A 24,978-nucleotide genomic window follows, 5' to 3' on the forward strand; every position below is an offset into this window, starting at 1 on the left:
CTGATTTCTCATGGCCTTCACTGACCAACTAACATGCCCTCATGACAATGATCTCAAAAGGTCTTTCCGCCGTCGTCTTGTCTCTGCCCTCAATCAGTTATTGCCCCCATTTCCTCCTTCCATTTAAAACTGAACTTCTTGAATAAGACATCTACATATACCTCCCATTCTTCTTTCCATTCACTTTTTGACCTACTTCAGTCTTTCACCATTACTTCCCTGACATTATTCTCTTCAGGGTTACAAAAATGACCTTATCCAAAAATCCGATGGATACTATTCTAGGCCTCATCTTACTCAACCTCTCAAGCAACATCCAGGAGAGTTAATTCTCTTTGAAACGATCTTATCTTTCGTCTTCTGTGTCCCTATTCTCTGCTGGTTTTCCTCTTACCTCTCTGGCTGCTAACTTTTCAGTATCCACTGCAAGCTCGCCCTTCTCAGCCAGAGCTCCGTAAGTCACCCAATGCCTTCTTTTCTCTAAGAAGGAGTTGGCAAATTATGGTCCACAAGTTAAATCTGGCCTGCTGCCTGTTTCCGTAGTAGTAAAGTTTATCAGAACTCAGTACATTTTAAAAATGTATTGTCTATGACTAAATTCATGCCACAGCAGACAGTGTTGAGTACATGTGAGAAATTTTACAACTTACAAAACCTAAATACAATACTTACTCTCTGGCCCTTTACGGAAAAGATTTGCTGACCTCAGCCGTACATCTTCTCCCTAAGTAACTCCCCTATTTTAAAACCATGCTGGCAATTCCAAAATTTCTATCTCCAACCTCATCTCTCTCTGAGCTCTGGGATCTTCTGGCCAATTTATTTAGTATTTATATTGCAATGCCACACAGAAATATCAATACAAACCTGCCTAAAATTAAATTTTTATTTCTTCCTGAAAACCATCTTTCCTCTCCATACTTCCTCATCTACTGCCTACTCACTTACCTGATCAAACCAAGAATCTAGACATCATAGTTGCTTTCTTCCTCTTCTTCCCCACACACAAGTCCTGTTCATTCAGGCTTCGAAATACACCTTGACCACTCCCACGGCCACCACGAAGTCCAAGGCTGCTGACGCTGCCACACTAGTCTGACTGACTTCTCTACCACTTCTCCTCCTCCTCAAACCCATTCTCCACAGCAGTTAATCCTGTTATACCTCATCTGATTTTCACAGCAACCCTACAAAGTAGTTACTACTATTATTCCCATTTTACAAATGAGAAAAATTAAGGTTTCGAAAAACTAATGTGACATGCTTTAGTAAAACACAAACTAACATGGAAGACTCCAAATCATTAAACTATAAACTTATGTTCCTTTTCATGACTGAAGAACCCTATCTTTTCCTATGTGATTTCTTATATTCAAGAACAGAATAAAGTAATTTCAAAAATTACACCCCATGTTGTACAGTTTTATATCTTCTACCCTAGTGAACCATACTCTACTTTTCCCCCACGGATCTACTTTTTCTGATCTAATTCTCTATTTCTTTATCATATCTACCAACTTGTTCTTGTGTATCCACTGCCATGGGCTTTCATGAATACTTAGAGCATGAACTAGGTTTCCCTAAGCCAACATGTTTTGTTATGCACTGTGCTTTGATGTTAGGGGTGTGTGTGTGTGTGTGTGTGTGTGTGTGTGTGTGTGTTTAATATGCACTACCTATTAACATCTGAGGTCGGGAGATATTGTAGCCCCCCCAAAAAATCTGGGTTCAAGACTACACAAGAAGATCTGGTAACAGCAACTGAGATTCAGTAGCGACCACCCACCATGTTCACAGCACGTGCTTTCTAGTTTCCCATCTACTTGTGACTGTTTCACATTGAACTAACTTTACTCAATGCCTTTTCTATCTGGCCTTTTACATTTTTTACACTTACATTTTTTAATATTTAGCCTATTCTATGAGCTTCAAAGGACAAGGTGTTTATATTTTGGAGATTCTTTTTGTTGTACTGCTCTTTTCTTCCTTTACAATAAATAAATATGAATTATGTACAGCACACATGTAGGACTGTCTGTCTCTCCCAATGAAGCTATGCAAATTTTGAACTAAATCTTAATATTGAAGGGGAAAAGATTTTTCTGTAACATCAAATATTCCATAATATCAACTAGCTATCATCGAGTAAAAAGTAACAAAAACATGTATTTTTCCATCTCTAGTCCCTCCCTTTTTTATTAAACAAAGGACCAAATTAGGGGTCCTACAATGTTTCACTCTAGAAAGAACATTAGCCACATTTTCAAAGTCCTGCTTTCTCCTCTAATTCTAGTTTGCTCTGGGGACATGCAGCTTACCACTGCAAGTCCTGTTGTCAGCATTGAGAGAGTAGTGGGCGGGGCATCCACACACATAACCTCCAACTGGCACAGCCAAGCAGAGGTGGGAGCAGTGCCCATTGCTGGAAGCACACTCATTCCACCCAGCCTGCCGAGAGGAGTGAAAGACGAGGATGTCCATCACATAATCCAAATGGCCCTGAATGATGGTGCGGTTTTGGCCACTAGTTTTGTTGGCACGCTCAATGCTGCGTCGGCTCCAGTCCGTCCAGTAGATGTAATCTTGGTACTGAGTTAAGCCAAAAGGATGAGGCAAGTCATCTGCTATAACTTCACGGTTGAGTCCTATTTTCGGAAAGGCAGTAGAAGGGGAAAAGCGGAGGGATGAAATACGTGAGACTATGAGTCTTGCTGCCCCCTCCCCCAAATTGTAACATATAAAACAAACATTTGTGAGCAATTTAAAATTGAACAATTCATTTAAAAGCAATTCTAAAACCAGACCAGTCCTGTGAAATCAATCCATCTGCAGCCTGACCCCATGCCTCAAGCTTATATTCTTGCTATAAATCTCTGAGTTTGTTTAAACTCCTGCAAATGGTCTCTTTTGATCGTGGTCTTATTTTCTCTCAATAAGAATCTATAGTCCAATTTTTCTTCTTGCTTCCACAACAAGATGGAAATGCACATATTTTATTGTACTGATACAAAAAATCACTGCAGGAATATCTAGGGAGTTATAAATTCCATTACAAGTACAACACTAATGAAATTTCCACATAATAAAGAGATATGAGTCCAAGTGCCTAGCCCACTATTAGTAACAATAAACAGAATATGATGCCAAACGGAGGTAGAATCTAGACATTTATGAGAAGTTTTATTGATAGAATCTACCCAATGGTAATAGCAATCTTTCTGATTTTTGCATAGAAAGAACAATATACAAAAAACAATATACTACTATCTGCAAATAACAAGTAGAACCTACCCAGCATATTTGAAGATTCTATTAAGTTGGTGTCCAGGTCTGTCCAGTAGAGTCTCCTTTTAGCATAATCAATCGTTAGGCCATTTGCACGCCCCACATTGGGAACTAACGTAGTACGTTCACTTCCGTCCATGGCAGCTCTGTCTATCTTAGGTTTTCCACCCCATTCAGTCCAATACATAAATCTAAATTTTAAAAAATGGACATTTAACATTTCACTTTTTATTATTGGGGAGAAAGGGCCATATTCAGGCATAGTTAATTAAATAACTTTAAAGAAAATATACATTAAATCAAGGAAATTGGTAAAACAAAATCAGAGCTATAATTTTTCAATTATTTTGGCACCCTCAACTAAATATATTTTCTCATATCCTAAAAAGGAAGTGAGTCAGCTTTCCTTAGTTTTTCCAACGAATCTGTTCCATCCAAAACCTACGAACTGGAAACAAACCAATGAGCTCCTTACTGCAACACTTGCCTTTATAAAACTAATATTCAAGACACTGGGAAAGGATTGAAGCTCTGGTGTCTGAATCTGGTTCATTTCTGAACAAAATATCTTTATGTACTTCTGAATACAAGTAATTTGTCTTTTTAAATGTTTTAAACTTACTTTTTGACTTGTCTTATCAACTCTTCCCAAAATCAAGCAGCAGGAGTACATCAAAAGTGTAAGTTAATAGCCTTTAACTGGTGAAAAAGTGAAGTTTGAAAATACTCATATATTTGGTCAACATGGTCCCAGGGAACAGACTATATGTGTAAGAGCGAGGACACCCTTTACTGTGTTATCTGGGCAGTGAATGCTACTCCTGTAATCACTATAAAACTTTAAAATGTTCTTCTGTTTTTATTTTACTTGGTCGAGTTTTTCACTTTACCCTTGGAGAAGCCCTACAGTCCTATAGGCTTTTTATTTATGAGGAGGCCAAAACACTAAAAGAAATAAATGATTTTTCTAATGTCTTCAAGCCAGTTACAAGATAGAGCCAGAACCAGATGCTGCTATTCCTTAACCAGCGGCCCTTTCAACTAAAACTAGTAAGGAGCTAGTTTGAAAACACTCTAATACTAGGCCTAGGAAAGCACTCCACATGCCAGCTCTCGTCAAATACCTGAGGACGGACATTCACTCGTCAGCCTGTCAGCTGATGACTGACTGGGTAGCAATGCTTTTCTGAAAAAGTAAAGTTGGTCTTGGACCTTGTTTGCATCTGCACTTGTCAGCTGACAGGCACGCGCACACCCACAAGAGCCAAAGAGAAACAACTGTGAGAGAAATTTCACAGTTGCCAGCAGCCACATAAACTCGAGTCCTTAGTCCCAACTACTAAATTTATCTGTCTGGTAACTGAAGCTCAAAGTAAAAGATCACCACAATACAACCACAACATGTCAGCACAGAGCTGGCTTTGGTATGGCCTTCGAATTAAGTGGCTAACTAGCTAATTGTGGAATTAAAGTCACTTCAGAAAAACTACTTTTAATAATAGATACGGTAAAATATGCCTCTATGTTTACACTGTTAACTTCTGCTTTTATTTTTTCCTGATATATCTCCTCAGGCAGAGAAAAAAAATAAATGGGATGACATCAAACTAAAAAGTTTTTGCACAGCCAAGGAAACCATCAACAAAATGAAAAGACAACTCACAGAATGGGAGAACATGCTTGGCAATACATCTGATAAGGGGTTAATATCCAAAATGTATAGAAAACTTATAAAAATCAACATCGAAGAAACAAACAATCCAATTTAAAAGATAAGCAAAAGACCTGAATAGACACTTTTCCAAAGAGGACATCCAAATGGCCAATAGACATATCAAAAGATGTTCAATGTCACTAATCATCAAAGAAATGCAAATTAAAACCATAATGAGATACCACCGCACACCTGTCAGAATGGTCATCATCAATAAGTCATCAAACAAGTACTGGTGAGGATGTGGAGAAAGGGGAAGGAACCCTTGTGCACTGTTAGTAAGAATGCAGACCAGTGTAGCCACTATGGAAAACAGTATGGAGTTTCCTGAAAAGTTAAAAACGGTCCTGGTTGGTGTTAGCTCAGTGGATTGAGCATGAGCCTGAGAACCAAAGGGTGTGGTTCAAATCCCAGTCAGGGCACATGCCTGGGTTGCAGGCCAGGTCCCCAGCAAGGGGTGCATGAGAGGCAACCACACATTGATGTTTCTCTCCCTCTCTTTCCCCTTCCCATCTCTCTAAAAATAAATAAATTAAACCTTAAAAGAAATTAAAAATGGAAGTGCCTTATGATCCAGTGATTCCACTTCTAGGAATTTATCCAAAGAAACCCAAAACATTAATCACGAGAATATATGCACCCCCATGTTCATTGTAGCAGTTTTGCAATAGCCCAGGTTTGGAAGCAGCCCATGTGTCCACCAGTAGATCAGCAGATAAAACAGCTATGGTGTATTTACACAATGGAATACTACTTAGCCATAAAAAAGAAAATTTTATCCTTTACAACAGCATGCATGGACCTGGAGAACATTATGCTAAGTGAAATAAACCAGTCAGAGAAAGACAAATACCATATGACTTCACTCATGTATAGAATCTAATGAACAAACTCAACTACAAGCAAAATAGAGACAGACCCATAAATTGAGAGCAGGCTGACAGTTCTGGGTAACTGGGGAGTGGACTGATCAAGCAAAAAAGAAAAAAAGAGAAAGAACTCATAAACATGGACAACAGTATAATTATGGGGGAAGGTGGGTGGGTGGAGGAGGAAGAGAGTATAGGGGAGATAAATGGGGATAAAAAATACAATAAAATAAAATTAAAAAATATTTGCATCAAGAGGCATTAAAAATGTGGAATTATTCTTCAGACTTCAGATCTTTTAGCTGCTAGCTTTATAAAATTTTCTAAATCATGCAGAAAAATCATCTACTCTCAGAAAACGTCACTTTTTAAATAAATACTTTACTATTTATCAAAAACAGTTAACTGTTTAATACCAAAGTGTCTCCAAGCTTATAATAATGACTAAAACAGCTGTCTTCCTGAATTAATGAGTATTATAAAGTGGAGCTTTTTTAAGTGCAGCTATTTCTTTGCACACATTATTTCACAGGATTTACTTTAATAGCTTACAATCTGGTACAACTTGGGAGAGAGTACAAGCAAATGTAGACCTGAGGATACCTTTAAAAAAGCTGTTTACTTAGTACACAAACAAGACCAGTAATATTTAATTATTAATCCATTTCACTAATCTTTTTTCACCCAATGTACTAGTGACAAAAGTAAAATTCAGCTAATAATGCATTCTAAATCAGTGAAATGTTAGCTAATGACTTTAAAATAAAGCCTATTTATAGTTTAGTTGTCTGATTCCTAATAAAAATTAAGACATTAAGAATATAACCCTTACAAGGCCATGCACAATGCAGCTGCAAAGAACGCATACATAAAGCTATTTACCCTTCAGCGGGGTCCAACGCAAGAGCTCTGGGACTGTCTAGGTCTTTCCACACCAGAACTTGCCGGTGCTGTCCATCCAACTTCGACGCCTCGATTCGATTTGTTCCTGTGTCTGCCCAGTACAAGTTCTTCCCAAGCCAGTCTACCGCCATGCCTTCTGGATAATCTAAGCCGAATTCCACCACATGTTCCAGTGCACTGCCATTCATAAAGGCTCTGCTGATGGTCTGCAAAAGTAAGATTAACAACAAAGTTAAATGGCTTAAGTACAAGATACTACTGAGAAGATGTTTGGGTTTAGGTTTTGTTGGGTGGGAGGACCCAGAAGAGGCAGAGGCATAGTTTCTTAAAACAATTCATATATTTTATGAGCAGAGGGGGAAAAAATGGTATCAAACTAATAAATGCAACTGTGACCTCAACTTTTATTGCCAATTCAGGGAGAAATTTTTGAGATTCTTAAGGATCAAAAATTTATTCTGATAAGACAGTGGAATGACTTTCTTTTTAAAAATTTATTAGTAATCAAGTGAGAGAGATGTGACAAGAATATTGTAGACTCTTAACTGGTAGTCAACTTTCTGAAGGTACTTGAGAGTATGCCATGTCACTGTGTCAATGTGAGATCTCAACAAATTTATACCTTATATAAAATGCATACCATATTCATATCATCCCTACTGTAGCTCTGAACTCTCTAAAATTTCAAACTATTCAAACTATTAATAACAGCTGCTACTTCCTGTCAAGCACTATCCTAAGTACTTTGTGTACATATATTTTCTCACTTAGTCCTTGAAATAGCCCTGCAAAATAGAGATTATCTTTATTTTCAAGATGTGGAAAGGTAGAAGGCCAAAGTAAAAGCCAAGATTTATTTATTTACTTCATTTACTCACTCAATAGATTTTACTAAACATTATTAGAATCCTACACTGGCTCCAATACCCCACGATTTTTTAACATTAGACAAAAGTTTACACAAGTTATGTGCAACAAGCCCAAAACAATCTGGAAGAAGAAAACATTATTCTCCAGATTTCCTGAGAACTCCTTTTTGATTCAATATGCTTTTCAATATTTATTCTAGGAAAAAGAAAATAAAGTTGTGCTGTAACTCACAACTGGCATTTTCTACCTTGGTCAGACTCCAAAATTTTGTTTAAAAAAAAGTTAAGAATCAAGTCTTTGTAAGCCGTTTATGTGAAATATACAACTGCTTACTCTCTAATTTCAGAAAACATCATTTGTTACCTTCAAATGGAACAAAGTAGAGGAAGATTATGTTTTACTGATTTAGACATTCAAGCACAGTATCTTATATTAAAAGGCACTTAATTAAATAATGAATGGGGTTTTCCCTTGATTTCCTTTAAAAAGTTTAAGTTCTTTGTTGAACGCTGCCTGTTAAGCAATGAAGAAGGTTGAGCAATTGGTTGAGCAATCTAGAAGCTCTCCTTTTTAGTCCCCAGTTTTAATATTCCAATTCTTTGCCAACCTTGAGTGATATATCAGTCCAGTAAATTCGGTTGTCTGTCACATCAAAGTCCAAAGCAGAAGCTTCTTTGACACCAGTGAGCGGAATGGCCACATTATTATTGTTAGTTTCCAAAGAAATTCGCCTGATATCTGCTCTTCGAGAAAACAAAAGGAAAGCCTCTGGGACAATGCAAGTCTTCATGTCACTGATGAGTTCGAAGCCAATGGGACAGGCACAGCGAAGGCCCTGAGGTCTATAGAGGCAAAGATGGCTGCATCCCCCATTTTCCTCAGCACAGGGGTTGGAACCTAAAAGATAATTATGAAAGGGCACAGAAGGACACACATTGACATAATCAACACATTTTTACTTTAGAATTACTAAGCATTGGGTTCACAGAGACCTATGATTATATCTGCTCCCAAACCCAGAGGTTCCATTCTAATCCCATAAACAGGCACTAAGAGCACTGACGGAATAAAAGGCCAGGAGCAGTGTTGCGAGCTACAGCCCCAGCTACTGGGTAGACCGAGCTAGAGAAGTAGTGCCAGAGACCAGGAGTTTCTGAGCTGTAGCACACCATGCCAACTGGGTGTCTGCACTAAACTGGCATCACTATCGTGACCTTCCAGGAGTGAGGGCCTGAAGAGGGGTGAACTGGCCGAGGCTGGAAATGGAGCAGTTCAAAACCCCCTTGCAGATCAACTATGAATTAAAGTACAGAAAACTACTTTCCTTCGTACCCACAGTAAGCTTTAAAATAAACTATGTTACTCATACAATAGGACTGAATTCTTTTGATGAAGGGGGTATGTGTGCCTATGTTTTCCCTTCTATTCAGACCATGTGGACAGAATAGAAAGGCAACATTTAAAAGATTCACTTCTGATTTGAAAAATAAAAAAGTAATAAACATAATTTTTATACTTCCTCAAAACATCAACAATTTACAGTGCTGCTTTATAGAATTCTGCCTATCTCCATCTTTTCTCATTCATGGCTTCCACCTCTAAGAGAATTCTGGAATTACTTACCAATGATTCGATGAACATTTGTGGCCTTCAGGCCCATGAGGTCAGGGAGCTGATCTATGATGATTTCCCTCTCTGCACTTCGTTTGTGCACTCTTTCAATGCTCCGCCTCTGCCAGTCAGTCCAGTAAACATAGTCACCCAACAAAGTAAACCCAAATATGTGAGGAATTTTGTCTTCCACTAGCACTCGTCTTCCAGTGCCATCGGTATTCATAACCTTCAAGTTTAAGTTTAAAGAGAAAAAGGTGTATATTTATTCTTCAAATGTATGTGAAAATGACAAATGCAACTTGCCAGTGACATCAAAATCCAAAAGTATTTATCCCTATTACAATGTTTTCACAAAATGACAAAAAGCTGATTTAATGAGGATGATTTCAAAGTCAATATAAGCTCATATTTTACCTCTATTTCCCCAATCTCTTATTACCTTTTCTTCTAAAAAATTTGGCAATATTAGCTTTAGCATACATCTCTTCTACTAAATGACTATGTAAAAATTAAATATACAATATCATCACCTTAAGTTTGTACATTTGTTTTCAGATTATAATGCACCTTCGCATACATTATTTCACTGCATATTTGTTTTATAACATATTTTATCCTCAAAGTTTTACCTTTTTTACACCTAAGGAAACAGATTCATATAAGGTCACACAGCTTGTAAACAGAGTAGGAATTGAAGTATTTTGGGGGACTCCTTTGCTTAGTATATTTTTATTTCATTGTTTTTACTTGAAATTAACATTATTCAATTCATTCTGAACAGTCTCATAAACATTAGCAATTTCCCTAGAAGTAACCAAGGTGTCTCTGATACTAGTAATTATAGCAGCATCTTCTGTTCCAAAAGATGGAGTAAATCTTTTAAAGCACAAACTTGCAAGTGCCTAATTAAGACCATTTCTACTATTTAAGGTAACCTTGTTCCAGGCAAATTAGCCTTCAGAAATGTTATTCTGGTACTAAAAACATGTACAGGTAATCAATATCTGCCCCCAACCCATTTACAAAAAAAATATCAAATACAATCTTATGTGCAAGTGTTAATTTTTTATCCATACAATTAGTACAAATATTCCATGTAAGCCAACACTGTGACTGCCTGGATGGAATGACAACCAGATGTTCTTCATCCATCCTCCCTAAAAGTTTTACAAAATCTAATGATATTTCAAGAACATCCAAACCACAGAAAAAGACAAAATACTTAAAAATTGAGCAAGCAAAACTATGCCATATTTTAGTAGTTTCACTTGCAAATATCAATAAATATCTGATTTATATCTGATGAAAGAGACATTTATTTAATAGAATGTTTATCTGTTCATATCAGATACAAGAGAACTTCTATTAAGCCAACTGGATAAATCTACATTTAAATAAATTTTTTAAAAGTCAGGAACATATGCCCTGGCTGGTGTGGCTCAATGGATTGAGTGCCAGCCTGCAAACCAAAGGGCCGCTGGTTGGATTCCCAGTCAGAGCACAAGCTTGAGTTGCAGGCCAGGTCCCCAGCAGGGGGTGCACAAGAGGCAACCATAAATTGATGTTTTTCTCCATCTCTTTCTTCCTTCCTTCCCCTTTCTTTAAAAATAAAAAAATTAAATCTTTTAAAATTATTTTTAAAAAGTTATAAACATAGTTAAAATCAAACTCCTACATCAAATACTGTTTAAAGTCAGTAAGTTCTCTTTGAGCCACAAGCTTATGTTTTTTTATATTTATATTTTCTTGTTGTAGATCATTCCTAGACATATTTTATGATGTTTATGCTTTATCTTTTTAAAAAGATTTTAATTATTTATTTTTAGAGAGAGGGGAAGGGAGGGAGAAAGAGAGAGAGAGAAACATCAATTGGTTGCCTCACGCATACCCCAACTGGGGACCTGGCCCACAACCCAAGCCTGTGCCCTGAAGGGAAATCGATCCCTTGACCTTTCAGTTTGTGGGTCAGCAACCAACCAACTGAGCCACACCAGTCAGGGCTGTTAGTGGTATATCTTAAAATTAATTTGGTGTTTAAGAGTAAAAGGTCTAAGCAGAGAAAAGGACAGATTACATATCTAAAAAATGTGAGCTCTAGAATAGCAGGAACCTTAATTCATCCATTGATGTGCCTTCCACAGCTATTAAAGAGCCTGGCAAGGAATCAATAAATATTTGTTAAATAATTTGTAAAAGGAGGAAGGTTTCCTAAGACACTCAAGGAACATTCCTAAGAATGGAAATGAAAATTTCTATTAACAATTCTTATCCTCAGATCCTACAGCTCAGCCATTTGAATAAATGAAAGGAATTCCTGCCCAAATTTTAAATCCACGTAAAGTGCATTCTATTGCCTACTTTTTTGGAGAAGGGATATATTCCTGCTCCCTCCTAATGGCTGTGCTCTGAGAAAGAATTTCTGGTCCCATTCTATTACTGCCTAAAAACTGATCAGGGTGAAAAATCTTTCCTTCATTTATGACATATAATCCAGAAATGTCCATTTTAGTAGAGAGAGCATATTTTGAAAACTCTATACTTTTCCCTCTGTCCTAATAGGGAGATTATCTCTTGACTCTAGTATCTTCCTCTGTGCCCTTTATAAGAACCTCTCTCCCAAGACTATTTTCTTCTTTTCCAGCATCTTCAATTTCTCCTTCTCCATACAGCCCTTTTTTTCTGCCTTTAACACAACACAATTTCCCCCATTTTATGAAGACACTGTTTAAAAGTTGAATGATTCTGTTTTAATCGCCACATTCTTTGAATGTGATCTCTAACAGCTGCTTCTGCCTTTCATCATTTGTTCCCTTACCTGCCTACAAATGGTTTCTGATCTATGCCTCAGGTTAAGTCACTACTAAAAACAGGCAATGACTAGTTTCTTGCTTTTCTCAGTTCTTGAGCTCTTTCGCCACTTTTTGACATTTGACCATCTTAACCACCCACTCAAACTCTACACTTGGTTTCATGGCGCATCATCTTATTTCTTTTTCTACAGCCAAGACTGCTTTTTATCTCTCCATTTCACTGGTTCCTTCTTCCTTTTTCAAATCTGGGTGGGTATTTCTCAAGATTTCTTGAGTTCTTCTCTGTCTGTAGACACCCTTCAAAAAGCCCATCAAGGCTTATGGCTTCTGCTATTATCTTGCATAGAAAAATTAAAAATATGTAAAGTTGTAATCTAAGGTCTCATCAGTTTCTACTGCAGAATTCCCTTCTCCCAGAAAATACACTGCTACCTCATCTAAAATGCCACATACTTAATAGTGATCCTATGTTCTCTATTAGGTGGAGTTCAACATCCTATCAGAGAACATCAAATACCAAGTGTTAAATATTCCACATTATAAAACTTTAAAACACTACTTCCTTACAAGCTTAAGGTATTTAAACACCATCAAATTTTATTCTTAGTTTCATTATTATCTTAAATCAATTAATATACATTACTTTATACTTAATAAATACTAATTTTCCTGACTATTATGCCCAAATATTGGCCTTTCTATTAAAATTTGCCAATCTAAATGCCTAATCCTGAATTAGATGCCTACTAATGAGCTTCTCTGTAAAAATAAAATTTAAATTCCTACTTCAAAAATGTTACAGGATCAACTCTTTTCTTTTTAGCTATGTCGTCCTGCAACATTTTTGTTGGTTCATTTTGATAAATGAACAACTTAAATATAAAACAGCTGATTAAGTATGACTTTGAATAATGAGCAAAAAAATGAAGCTGCAAATCACAGTAAGAAAAATAAAAGCATAATTCCAAAAGATCCTTTTAGTTTACATAATTAAGCATCTTCTATTTAGCAGTTACTCTTCATTCTTCTCCTCTAAAAAATAATCTCATGATTAGCAAACAATATTCTGGCAGAATTAGGGTTGGATTTCAAATACAAGCTCTATCACTCACTGGCAGCTTCTCACATGCAAATTAGAACTGATTTAAAAATTAAAGATCCCTGCTGTATATACAGCATAGTATCAGATGTGCTGCTGGTTCTTGCCCTTTGAAATTATTTTAGTGAAATGCTTTAGTCTTTAAAATTAAAGTGCTACACTCAAATAGCTATAATCGATCAATTTATAAAATACAGTTCTTCAAAATAAAAATGAATACATAAACATAAAAGAATATGTGGAAATACAAAACGAAATAACTGCACGTTGTTAAACTGAAGAATAAAAGTAGTACAGATCTTTCTATACTCTGTCAACTAGTGGAAAACTACAGGGCCTCATTCTCATTTCAAACCCCCATTTTTATTGTTTGCTTATACTACGCAGGTGTACAGTAACTAAAACAATAAACAAAAAGGAGCAGTCTGACAATTGATCTGGGCATGCTTTTGCTGCTCTGCCAGACCCTCTTTCCACTCCCCACCAAAATCAAACATAAACATACCTAGTAAGTACAAATCACCATGAAAGACGTATGATGAATGGTAAGAAATTTATAACAGGCCCTCTTCTGGCTTAGAATTATGATCTAGAGGTAAATTATACCCTTCTCTGGTCTATACCTTACCAGGAAAACCTTCAGGAAATAGTAGAAATTCGAACCCACCTTGAAGAATTAGGAGAATTTTGACAAAGAGAAAGAGAAAAGGATTTTTCACAATAAGAGAAATAGCACATGTTAACACACACAGAGTTAAGGGTGCTTTGAAAGAAACTCCCTGAGGCAAAAGAAAGAATACAACAGGTACTTAAAGAAGAAAAGAAGACAGTGCCAGGCAGATACCACCCAAAGGCAGGTATGAAATTTCAGGGTAAGGAGCATTATAGAAAACAAAAACTTCTGAAAGCATTTTAAGGAGCAGGACATAACAAGGCTGTTTTTCCAGAAAGACCTCATTTACCTCCGTCTCCGTGTTCAGATAGTTTGTGCTAAAAATTAGTATCTTAAATACAGAATTATAGTAATTCTCACAGAATTACCTGTGAGATGGTAAGAGAAGTCCAAAAATCTCTTATCTATGTCTCAGGGCCAGCTGTATTTCAGAATATAGATTAAAAAATATATTTAGAAAGGTTAACACAATGCTCACAGCCTGTCACCTCTACCCGGGCCAGGACAGCACTTCACTGCCCGTGTATACATTTTTCTACAAAGGGAGACAAATAAAAACTACAAATACTCTCACACAGCGCTTCAGGGAAGGGTCACCACCAAATGAATTAACAATAATCATTTTTGGTTTCTAGAGTTTTTTTTTTCTATTTCAGAACCACACATCAGTGATTGTAGATCAGAAACACTTGGCTGATCTTCAACTCAGTCCCTGGACAAAACTAGAGTTTGGATCAGTGTTAATGCTGTGCTAAGTGCAAGCAAAGGCTTCTGGGAAGAAAAAAAGGAACAAAGGACACAGTAAGGTTTCTAGCAACATCTGAAAGAAGAAGAAACTGGTAATGCCGATTTTAAGAATATCTTTAAACTAGCACAATGGCCAGGAACTTAAACAGGGTTCTCTAACAGCCACAACTAAGGATTCTATAGCTTTACCCACTAGGGCATTAGGATCTTCCAGCTATTCCTGTTCTCTCACTTCAAGAGCAAAATATAAAAGTCTTTTTGGGGGGGAGTGGATGGGGGGGTGGGGCAAATAAAACACACACTAAAGCTACATATATATATATATATATATATATATATATATAATCACATCTACTTCAAATAATATAATTAAGATGTACTAAGGATTTTTTTAATGTAATTTTGTAAGTACATTGTTTCCCTTAATGCCTCGTCTTCCTATTCTCGTCTGTTGTAGGTTTTACCACAGGGTTGAGTCTAGAACAGTGCTGTCCAAGAGAAATATAATACCAGCCACAAATGTGAGTTGTGTGTGTGTGTGTAATTTTAAACTTTCCAGTAGCCAAATTAAAAAAGTTAAAATAAAAAGGTAAAATTAAGCTTACCTAATAAATTGGTATATTTTATTAAATCAAATATCAAATCCAATATAGCAAAAAAATATTTTTATTTCAGTATCTATATTTTTAAAGATTTTATTTATTTATTTTTAGAAAGAGGAGAAAAGAGGGAGAGTAACATCAATGTGTGGTTACCTCTTGTGCGCCCCCTACTGGGGATCTGACACACACAACCCAGTCATGTGCTCTGACTTAAGAATCTAACCAGTGACCCTTAGGTTCACAGGCTAGTACTCAGTCCACTGCGCCACACCAGCCAGGGCAATATATATTTTTATTTTAATATTATTCATGAGATTTTTATTTTCTTTTTTTCATACTATGTCCTTAGTATGCATTTTGCACTTCAAGTATCTCAATCCAGAATTCCCACATTCTACCTTCTCCATTGCTATATGTGGCTACTGGCTACCATAATGACTACGCAGAATTAGAATTTCATGGTGGTGACTATACTGCTCACGATGAAATTAAATTACCCCTGTGTAGATTAGATCTCTGCCCCTCTTACACCTGTCACTTTCAGGGTTATCATAGGCCCATCAGGCTTAGTAGACCCACAAACAAGTGTCTTTAATTTGGTTTTCCCTTTCTCCTCAGCTATACTATACTTAATTCTAATATGGGTAAAAATTACTTCAAAAACTATTTCCGATGAAGAAATTACTAAAACTCCACCTCTTTATATCTTTTTTGCAAATTTGCATTTCAAAGCACTAGCTGAGATTTATAACAGCAAAGGCCTTACTCATTCATTGCTTTTAAGGCACCTCAAAACAAAAGTATTAAAACCACGATGATATTAATAAGAGAATCCTTATCTGTCATCTCCTTGGTTCCCCTCAGACTGTCTAGACTGACCATGCACTGACAATGGTTGAAGGTGGGTGGTTCATGAGAATCTTCACTCTGTTTTACTATATCTGTGAAGTTTCCCTAATTAAAAAAAAAAATGAATGGAAGAAAGTCCATAAACAGCAAGTCCAAGGGAGGAGGGGCTGGGAAAGAAGGAAGAGAGGGGAAGAGCTGTTATTAATAAATATTATTATTTTTGTCCTTACTCTGTAGAAAGCAATAATAAGAATCCTCTGAAGAGATTAAAGGATCGACAGCTTAAATAAAATCCGATTGTGACAGCTTTACTTGTGAAGAACCATGTATTTTCTTATGTGAGTCCAATGCTTACTCTCTGAAACCTTTCTTTCATTATTTGTGCAGAGTTTGCACCTTTATTAGAAAATTAGCTTCTCCCCTAAATATTTCTCTTCTACCAACCATACAACCTTTTTCTACTGGGCAGAAGCAACACAGTGAATTGACAACATGCTGCTCTGGCTCAAAGAAAATCACTATTACATGTCTCCTACCCAACTACAAACCCTTTCAGACAGGTTTCTAGGTTTGTAAATAGGGTTTTAAGCCCCTTACATTTAAAATAACAACCCCCGGTAAAAGGTTGCTTGTGTATTCTGAACCCAGAACAAGTGAACCATTTTAGGCGATTCCAAAAGATTGATTAGCCTTTTACTGTAATAGTTGAGTCAACACCACTTAAATCTTCTGGCGATTCTTGAGGGTGTGCTTCACTGTATTACCTCAGAGTGGTTTAATTAGTTAAACTGAAATTAGGCTTCCGTCACCTCTAAAATCTTCCTACAGATCTGAACCAGAGTCTCCACTGGTTTCAGCTGCTTCAACCACACTGTGGTACAGATTTAACATTCCGAGGCATTCTCAAATATCCCCAAACCACACCGAGAATGTGGGCTACAAGAGGAAACAGATGTGGGTTAACCAGAACATTATCTCCACAGAGAGGAGGTAAGAGCAAACCTTCTATAAACATCACATCCGGTTTCTGGAGCAGCTTCATCAGTTCATTAAATGTCAAGACAGGATTACCCAGGAGAGCTTGGAACACAGCCAGTCTACAAGCAAAATTGCTGCTATGCAACTTTACTTGACTAGACACGTTCAAGAAATGGATGACAACAGGACAACCAGGCACCCCTCATAAAATGAATGGAGTGGGAATGCTATGCGGCTCCAAAAGGGAAACCAAATTACGCTCACAAGGAACCATTCTTCTTCAAATGTTCCAGGAGACATCCAAAACAAGTAGTGAGTTGGAAATATAGGAGAGAGATAAACAGATGATAGACTTCATAGGACATAAAATATAATTTCACAGAAAGGCACTTAGAAACAGCATACATATCCATACAAATAGCATTTCAGTCACGCAGAATCTCACTGGAGTGACAAGTGAAGAGAAATGTTTGAACCCAGTAAGGGAAGTAAAGAGATGCCTGCACTTGTAAAGAAACAAGGCATGCACTTGTGTAAGGGAGCAGGAAGGGCAATTACAGTGATGCATCTAAAGCCTTTTAACTCAGTTCCTGCTATATTATGACTCGGTCGGGACAAGTGATTTTTAATATGAAGGGAAAGTATCATAGTTGCACTAGGTTTAATTTTTTTCCAAGAACATGCTTAGAATATTAAGCATTTGCAGTTACTATGTTTTTTTACAGATAGAGCTAAGAACTGCTATTGTGACTAAAGCTTTCTAAAGCCTGACTTACTCAGGAAAACTATAAAATTGATAACAGATTTTTCAGAAGGCATCACTCAAATAAACAGCAATACCACATTAGCCAACTCTACTGAATTGCTTCTTAAGACATTTCTCAGGGCCCCACTGTCCTGGAGCCTTCAATAACACCTAATGGGAAAACATGAGCATGTTAACAAGGGAAAACTCATCGCTTTCTCTCATTCTTTTCAAGTACAGCTAAAATAAATCCTATTTGCCCTCTGAGTAGGAAAAAAAATTGTAACACCTCCGTACTAAAAGGTAAATTACTCCAGTACCAATGAGCACGCCATATGGCCACATACTGGTTGTTAAATACTACTCCTTAACGAAAAGAACAATGGCTCCTTGGAGCAACAGCTGATTCCAAGGCTGAGGCAAAGGAAGTAAGATAAACCTGGAATATACTGCTGTTTCAGAAACTGCTTTAAAAATGACAGGGGCTTCTTGAAAAATTAAAAATAGAACTACCATGATCCTGTAACCCCATTACTAGGTATACTTCCAAAAGGAGTGAAAAACGGTTCTCAAGAGTTATTTGCACACCCATGTTCACAATATTATTCACAATAACTAGGAGGTGGAACCAACCTAAATGCTCACACACAGACAAATAGTTAAAGAAAACAGGGTATATAAAGTGGAATATTATTTCACCTTTAAAAAGATGAGAATCCTGTCCTATGCTACAACATAGATGAACCATGAGGACATTATGCTAAGTGAAAAAAGCTAGTCAGAAAGAAACTACTACATGATTCCAGTTATATGAAGTATCTAAAGTAGTCAAACTCTTAGCAATAGAAAGTAAAATGGCAGTTGCCAGTTTCGGGGGCGGGGAGGGAGGAGAAGGAGTTCTTCAAGAGGCACAGTTTTAGTTTTACAAGAGAAGAAAGTTCTAGAGACCTTGTTATACAACAATGGGCATATAATTAACACTATTGTACTGTACACTTAAAAATGGTTAAGGGGGTATGTTTTATGTTATGTGTTTTTACCACAATTTTTAAAAAATAAAGCAGAAAGCATGTGAGAATGACACGAGTCAACTTGAAGGTGCTTTTAAGAAAAATTCTGGGACAATTTTTTCAACAATATAATGATAATAATGGATATAACCTATAGAATAAAATAATTGTCCCCAAGTCCATACTGGTAATTGAGTAAACAGAGGTGATGGGGCAGCTCTTCCTTATAGGAGAATTCCAATTAATATATATATAATAGGAATACATAATGGAAATGGTATCAGTGTTAATTTCCTGATGCTGATAACTGTTTCATGAGTATGTAAAATGAAGCTGGGTGAAAGATTATTCTTGTAAGTTTTCTCTAAGTCTGAAATTATTTCAAAATGAGTAAGTATAAAAAAAGAGGCAGTGGAGCACAACACAAAAAGTACTGTATTAGGAACTGGGAAACTTGAATTCCATTCATTTCTTTCTAGATAGAAAGCTCCATGACTTTGGGCAAACAAAAGATGCTAACTAAGCAAAAAGCACCAAGCACTGCTGAATTTTAGGACGAGAAACCTGGCTAGAAAGAAAAAATGTCTGTGTGAGTATATCATGCTATCTGGAAACCATAGCTAATTTTGTAAGATTTGAAAACAGTTTTATTTTTATTCAAAGACAACACTTTGGAAACCTATAAAACATTGTTTACTTATTGGTCTGTAGACTAATAAAATCTATCGTGGCACAGAAGAGTTTTCGACATATTTGAAGAATAACACTGTTAACTAAAACACAAAAGCAGTATTATAATTCTCTACCAAACATAAAAGCCAAGTCATTTGTTAACCCAAAATAAAAAGCAAATGAACAGCAAAACCAAAAAAAATTGGAATAGGGGCTCTATTAATTGCATAAAGCCTCTAATTTCATTCCTACTTACAAAGTCTTGGCAGATTTCAAAGCTCAAAATTATACATGAAATACTAAACAAACACTAGTCTATTGAAAATTTCACTACAATAAAAAGAAATCTAATCCTTCTCTGAGATTATTTCAGATCAAATCCAAGAAAAGAAACCCCTGAATTATGGTATAATAAATGCAAATCTAATAGGGTTTGACAACAACAACAAAATGGCAGGGCCTGCATGCTCAAGTTAAGATTTACTAGAAGGTCTTAATTTTTAAATTGTCAATTACATTTAAAAATGGAAAAAAACAGAAAGAGAATCCTTTGTTTATTACAGATAACTACAGGAGTGACTATTCCACAGGATCTATAAATAGCTGGTGATAATTTTAAATAGAAACAAAGAGTTAAAATGCCTGTCACTGTTAACCTGCTCAATGTGTTGCAAATTCCCCAAACTGTGGACCTTATCATTATCTGACTGCTTACCCTTTCCAAAGCTTCTAAAAACAACAAAAATGAAATCTCTATGACCCCTTTAAAAGTATAATAGTTTCCCACCTATAGGGACATAACCTCCTGAAAAATAATGTTTTACGTGGACTCCATTAATAAAAAACATTTACAAGTTTGGCAAGCTTCAAACAACAGCTTTAAACATTTCAGACTGAAACTAAAAATACCTGCACACATGGTTTTACACTAAAACATGAGAAGAAAAAGTATAGGAGCATAACATTAAAAAAATCCAAATGCAAGTTCACACCTGGTCACCAAAAATGCTTTCTAAGTACCCACACGCATCAGATTATTCTAGTTTACATAGATAAAACCATGCTAACTCCTAAATGAGGCAAAGCATCTTCATTGGTGAGGCTCTGGGGTTTGTTGTGGCAGTTCAGGAAAGCATGATTACACTTATCATCAAGGATGGTTCTCTCATTATATACATGCAATCGTTTTTTTAAGAGCCAAAGTCAAGTAGATGATAAAACAGCATATAATTGGATGAAGTAACCATATACTTTGGTTACTGTAGATTATAACTTAAATAATGTTGCTAGAATTACACTTTCAAAGAGGAGTTTAAAAAAATATAGTATCATGAGTTACACCCCAAGAGATACAAGATGACACAACAAGGCAGCACCATGTTTATAACTCAATGAATATACAGGCCCAAAATCCAGGTATTCTGTTGAGCTGAGGACTCTTACGATGGGAGTTTATCAATATCATTCTTCTGTTATTATATGTCAAGAAGATGCAGGGAAAAGTATAAACTGGGTCCAGCAGAAGTAAAGCCTGCTTGAGTGTGGTTGGTAGGGTAATAACATGGGTATAATAATTTATAGTTTTAATTTGAACATTTCACCTAAAATGTCATATGGTGTGCTTGAGTGTGACATTATGTTACAGAATTACATGCTTATGATTTTTTTAATAAAAGATTTTATAATAAAAAGGGGCATTATTTGTGTTGGACCCTGTAGTTACATCCATCCGTATATACATACAGTATGGTAAAGTAGTAAGAATGGGTAATGAACGATTCAGGCATTTAAGTTCATTAACCTGAGTATCTAAAACTGAAAGTATAATATAATCTATTTTAAGGAACACTGAATGTTATAAATTAGCAAAGATTCAAAAGAAAGCACCTGGTGGTACCTGTTTATCAGATGAGCTTTATCTCAACAGACGATTGTATTATTGCAAATCCTTAACAAGCAAGTAATCTTAGAAACAAACAATAGAAAAATCATCATAAATGGGTCCTTGTGTGTTTTAACAGACTTTCACAATACACAAGCTGAAGATGCCAGACAAAGAAATCACTTTTAAAAGAAATATGAATACTTGGGAAACAAATGTCCTTATTAGGGTACTGACAAAACAGAGGAAGTTGTCATGAGAGGAAGATGTAGCCCTGCAATTTCAGCCTTAGAATATGAAACAGAACATTCACCAAATGCCAAGTTTTCAGCACAGATTCTGCACAATAATACCCTCTTTATTCAAAATTTCTTGGTACTCAAGGTTCTAATAATCTCCATTTCTGTTTCCCAACAAAGTTGTGCCAAGTATAATCAGATTTGAACAAAACTACTATGGACACTGTATTCTCTAAAGTATGGAAATTTACAATAAAAGAGATTCAAAACAAATCTACATGCCCTTAAGGTAGACAAGAAAAATCTCTTACACATAACTCCTGGGTGTTGCTGCATTTGTCAGTAAAAGCTCAAAGACAAAAGAGGGGAAGTGAAATAAAAAGCATATAGTGAGAAAACAAGCTGTCAAAAAATTTAGTTGTAACAGTATTATTTTCAATAAAACCAGTAATTTGAAATGCATTAATTTTGCCAATCAGTTAAATTGGAATGTAATGAGAAAAGCATCCTGAAAAATTACAAGCAAACGGTACATTCTTCACATAAGGGCAAGAAAATGCTTTAAACTTATAAATTATCAATGATAGGTCTTTGCTGTTGGTAAGCACGATTGCAGACACTCAAGTGCAACAGATGTTTCTGGCAGTGAAACCTGACCCAGAAAAATGAGAATGTTAAGACACAATGTGTTTCTGCCTACTGCAAGGTCTTATAAAGCAGAAATAAAGGCTTATTTGATGCTCCCCCTGTCAGAAAACTAGAAATGATCCTTTCTGCTAATGCTTTAGTATTTATTATCAGAAAGCCCCAGAATACTATGTTAACACTTAGGTGGGGCAGGGGCTGGGGGAGTACAGTGCAGACAAGTAAACCAGAAGCTTGTTTATAAAAGGTGATTGAATGATAACAGCATAATGAAGAAGCAACAGAAACAAGCACCAGCAGGTACCTTTTAACTGACACCTACAGAAAAGTGGTCACTATCAGCTGACAAGTAAGGAAATCGGACATAACCTCAAAGGAGCATTCTTACATTAAAAGCATGGGTCAATATTATGACTATCTTTTAAAAACTCTGACGTCAATACCTTGTGTCTCATCCCTCTCTGCAGATGGTGGATATAAACCTTGAACCAGAACTAAGGAATCTCCACTGAGGGGGCAGATAGCAAATGAACATTCTGAGCTTTTCCCATAAGATCCACTCAAAACACAAGAATTTACTATGCCTTACGCTGCTACATATATTTACCAAATAACTGTATTTTCTTCCCAAATGTACTATAAACACATATAGGGCAGTTTGATCCCAAGTAAACTCTAAGTCAGGGGTGTCAAACTTATTTTCACTGGGGGCCACATCAGCCTCACGGTTGCCTTCAAAAGGCTGAATGTAATTTTAGGACTGTGTAAATGAAACTACTTCTTAAAACAGTTAAGCGAGAGCTCGGCACCTGCCAGGTAGAATCAAGGTGCCAGGCCAGATAAAACAAGGTGGGGGGCCTGATTCGGCCTGTGGGCCTTGTGTTTGCCACCTGTGCTTTAAGTGTTCCAGGAAAGAACAGGGCTATTTAAATCCATACTTAGATATTTTCTTATAGTCCCAGGAAAAAAGCAGCCTTCATTCTTGGACATGACAAAAGTTAGGAAGCTTTCTTAAAAGGATGGGACTAGAAGACAGCATATGACCTAGACTAGGGTCAGATCAGTACCTAGGATAAGCAGCTACATAACAAAGGCTAGCAAATACTCTTGGAAATACAAGCATTTTTAAACTTCTGTACCATCCAGAAGTTTTCAAGTTCACTATAACCTACCTACTACTAAGTAAAGCAAAATAAAAAAGCCTGTGGTGGCAGTTGCTCCTATAATCACTACTAGTCTCAGAAAGGGAAACAGTTTCTCTCTGAAGAGCTGTGCTCTTTCCTTAGTTTGCCATATACCAGCTATTTTACACATCATCATAAATTAAGGGACTAACTAAGAATACCAGCTCTCTTTATTTTCTAGTTGTGTCTGTGAAACGAAATGACAAAAGCACTGATGCTCAATTACAGAAATTTCATCAGAATCTCCAGGGGAAAAAATAGAGGGAAGTATGTGTGCATAATTTGGTGGAAGCGGATGTACCATTAACTGCAAATAATCTACCAAAAAGAGAACAAAGAAGTCAGCAGCTGTGTTCCCAGCAAACCTGGAGGAAGAGAAACCAATCTCAAAGGCAGGTTTAGAAATGCAGGTAGCACACTCAGGGAAGAAGCAAAGAAGGAGGTGAGGGAGCAAATGACACCACTGTATACACACATACAACACAGGAAGACAGAACAAACCAGAATGGATACTAATTTTAAGATCTAGTGGACTCACAGCTGAGAAAATAAATCCTGTTTAATTAATATTATTTATGTACTGTTATATAATATGTATTCATTTTTACTCTTTAAACACTATTACTCAGACCCTCCATAAATTCTCACTTCTCTTTATGAATCCCTCTGGAACTACTTGCGATTTTGAATAAGGTTCTATATCTAAAGTGCTAAAAGTGACCTGAGCCCTGACTAGTGTGGCTCACTTGGTTGGGCATCATCCCCCAAAGAGAAAGGTCACAAGTTCAATTTCCATTCAGGGCACATGCCCTGGTCTGCAGGTTGGATCCCCAGTCAGGGTACCTACAAAAGGCAAGAGACCAATGTTTCTTTCTCATGTTAGTGTTTCTCTCCCTCTCTTTTCCCTCCCTTCCCCTCTCTTTCTAAAAATAAATAAAGAAACTCTTAAAAAAGATAAAAAATATGCCCTGGCTGGTGTGGCTCAGTGTAGAGTGCCAGCCTGCTAAACAAAAGGTCGCTGGTTTGATTACCAGTCAGGGCACGTGCCAGGGTTGTGGGCCAGATCCCCAGTTGGGAGCGCGAGAGAGGCAACTACACATTGATGTTTCCCTCTCTTTCTGCCTCCCTCCCCATCTCTCTAAAAATAAATATAATCTTAAAAAAAAATAAAAGTGACCTGAAATGGGAAAAATAAAACTTGAGAAATTCCAAGTAAGAAACATTTTATTTACAATCTAATTTTATTTACAATCTAATCAATGTCACAGTAAGCTAAAATAATGTTAAGACCATTTTTTAGACCATGTAATTTTAAAAAGCCCTACAAAATAAAAAATCAAGTACTCTTGCTTACCATAAATTACATTCTCTTCCCTTATGCACATTCTTCTTGGACACATAAGCTTTAAACTGTTTTTATAAGAGAAGTAACACCTATATATTCATGGATAGCCCACAGCTGATCAACAATACCCATTTGTGAACTGGTTGAGAATGGGTGGGCAATTTGTATTCAAGCCTACCCAAGTGAAGCTAATAGCCTGTCTGAAAAGTGAACCCATAACCTTTGTCTCATTAGCACTGAGCT

The 24,978-nt window shown here is 36.5% G+C and overlaps 1 protein-coding gene across 1 annotated transcript in view; it reads right to left on the reverse strand.

Moving 5' to 3' along the window:
- LRP6 (LDL receptor related protein 6) overlaps positions 1–24,978 on the reverse strand; it is a 143,621-nt gene that overhangs the window by 37,241 nt on the left and 81,402 nt on the right. The window contains exons 8-12 of the mRNA XM_037164802.2: positions 9,265–9,481; positions 8,249–8,538; positions 6,751–6,977; positions 3,292–3,476; positions 2,319–2,645 (exon numbers count right to left, since the gene is read on the reverse strand). Coding sequence (XP_037020697.1) covers positions 2,319–2,645; positions 3,292–3,476; positions 6,751–6,977; positions 8,249–8,538; positions 9,265–9,481 — 1,246 coding nt within the window. The remainder of the gene's footprint in view (positions 1–2,318; positions 2,646–3,291; positions 3,477–6,750; positions 6,978–8,248; positions 8,539–9,264; positions 9,482–24,978) is intronic.

This window comes from Artibeus jamaicensis, unplaced genomic scaffold, assembly GCF_021234435.1.
Source record: "Artibeus jamaicensis isolate MK-2021 breed Jamaican fruit bat unplaced genomic scaffold, CSHL_Jam_final contig_233, whole genome shotgun sequence".
NCBI classification, from domain to species: Eukaryota; Metazoa; Chordata; class Mammalia; order Chiroptera; family Phyllostomidae; genus Artibeus; species Artibeus jamaicensis.